Genomic DNA, 1,260 nt, shown 5'->3' on the forward strand with positions numbered 1-1,260 from the left:
TGTGTTTTATGTTGTTCCGTCTGCTAGAATAATGCTCATATTATACTTTAGAATCATGTGTTTTATGTTGTTCAGTCTGCTAGAATCATGCTCATATTATACTTTAGAATCATGTGTATTATATTGTTCAGTCTGCTAGAATCATGCCTCATGTTGTACTTTAGAATCATGTGTATTATGTTGTTCAGTCTGCTAGAATCATGCCTCATGTTGTACTTTAGAATCATGTGTATTATGTTGTTCAGTCTTGCTAGAATCATGCTCATATTATACTTTAGAATCATGTGTATTATATTGTTCAGTCTGCTAGAATCATGCCTCATGTTGTACTTTAGAATCATGTGTATTATATTGTTCAATCTGCTTGAATCATGCCTCATGTTGTTCTTTAGAATCATGTGTATTATGTTCTTCAGTTCGTTAGAATTGTGTACAATGGAGTTATTAGGACTTCCATGTTTTGTTGTTTTCCAAATCATTATAAATGTTTTACCAAGATATTGTAATTTTCTCAGGAAAGTCGCAATCAGTTATGATGCAAGTGTTAAATTAAATACAGTTACTAGAAACATTTAATGTTTAAAATTAGTTGCATGGGATTATTTATTAAATTCATTTATTTTTCTCTATGAAAGTTATGAGATTCTTTACTGTTGTATATGGATAATGAGAATAACTATAAGCAGATTACACTTTAAAAAAAGTATTACATAAAAACCTCGATTGAATGTTGTTCTTCATAACTTTTGTATTAAAATTTTAAGATAGTATAATGTAAAATATTTACAACATGTAAATACTGTCTTGTTTTACCTGTAGCTTTGTGATGTTTACCTATCATCAATTATACTGGAAGACAATGTTAAAACAGAAGCAGCCACGGAGGAACAAGTTGTTCGACATCTGTACACTCTCGGGGAGGTTGCTCAGTTATGTCCCACAGCAGTACCTACTCGAGCATTTCTACTCATTCAGAGCTTAATTGCTTCTCCTGTAATTTCAGCTGCTGGTAAGTACTAGTTAAGTAGGAACTGGTTATAATTTATGAAGTTAGCTATTTAGCGGTATAGTTTTCCCAAGCTTACTAGATAGTGCTGTAATCAAAACTATAGCAGCACCATCTAATGTTCCCACCAGCTGTAATCAAAACTATAGCAGCACCATCTAATGTTCCCACCAGCTGTAATCAAAACTATAGCAGCACCATCTAATGTTCCCACCAGCTGTAATCAAAACTATAGCAGCACCATCTAATGTTCC

General features: G+C 32.6%; 1 protein-coding gene across 1 annotated transcript in view; it reads left to right on the forward strand.

Moving 5' to 3' along the window:
• Nucleotides 1-1,009, forward strand: part of LOC106475194 (condensin-2 complex subunit D3-like) — a gene marked incomplete at its 3' end in the record, with an annotated part of 11,450 nt that extends 10,441 nt beyond the window's left edge. The window contains exon 5 of the mRNA XM_013935891.2: nucleotides 820-1,009. Coding sequence (XP_013791345.1) covers nucleotides 820-1,009 — 190 coding nt within the window. The remainder of the gene's footprint in view (nucleotides 1-819) is intronic.
• Nucleotides 1,010-1,260: the final 251 nt, after the last annotated feature.

This window comes from Limulus polyphemus, unplaced genomic scaffold (genome assembly GCF_000517525.1).
Source record: "Limulus polyphemus unplaced genomic scaffold, Limulus_polyphemus-2.1.2 Scaffold8206, whole genome shotgun sequence".
Classification (NCBI taxonomy): domain Eukaryota; kingdom Metazoa; phylum Arthropoda; class Merostomata; order Xiphosura; family Limulidae; genus Limulus; species Limulus polyphemus.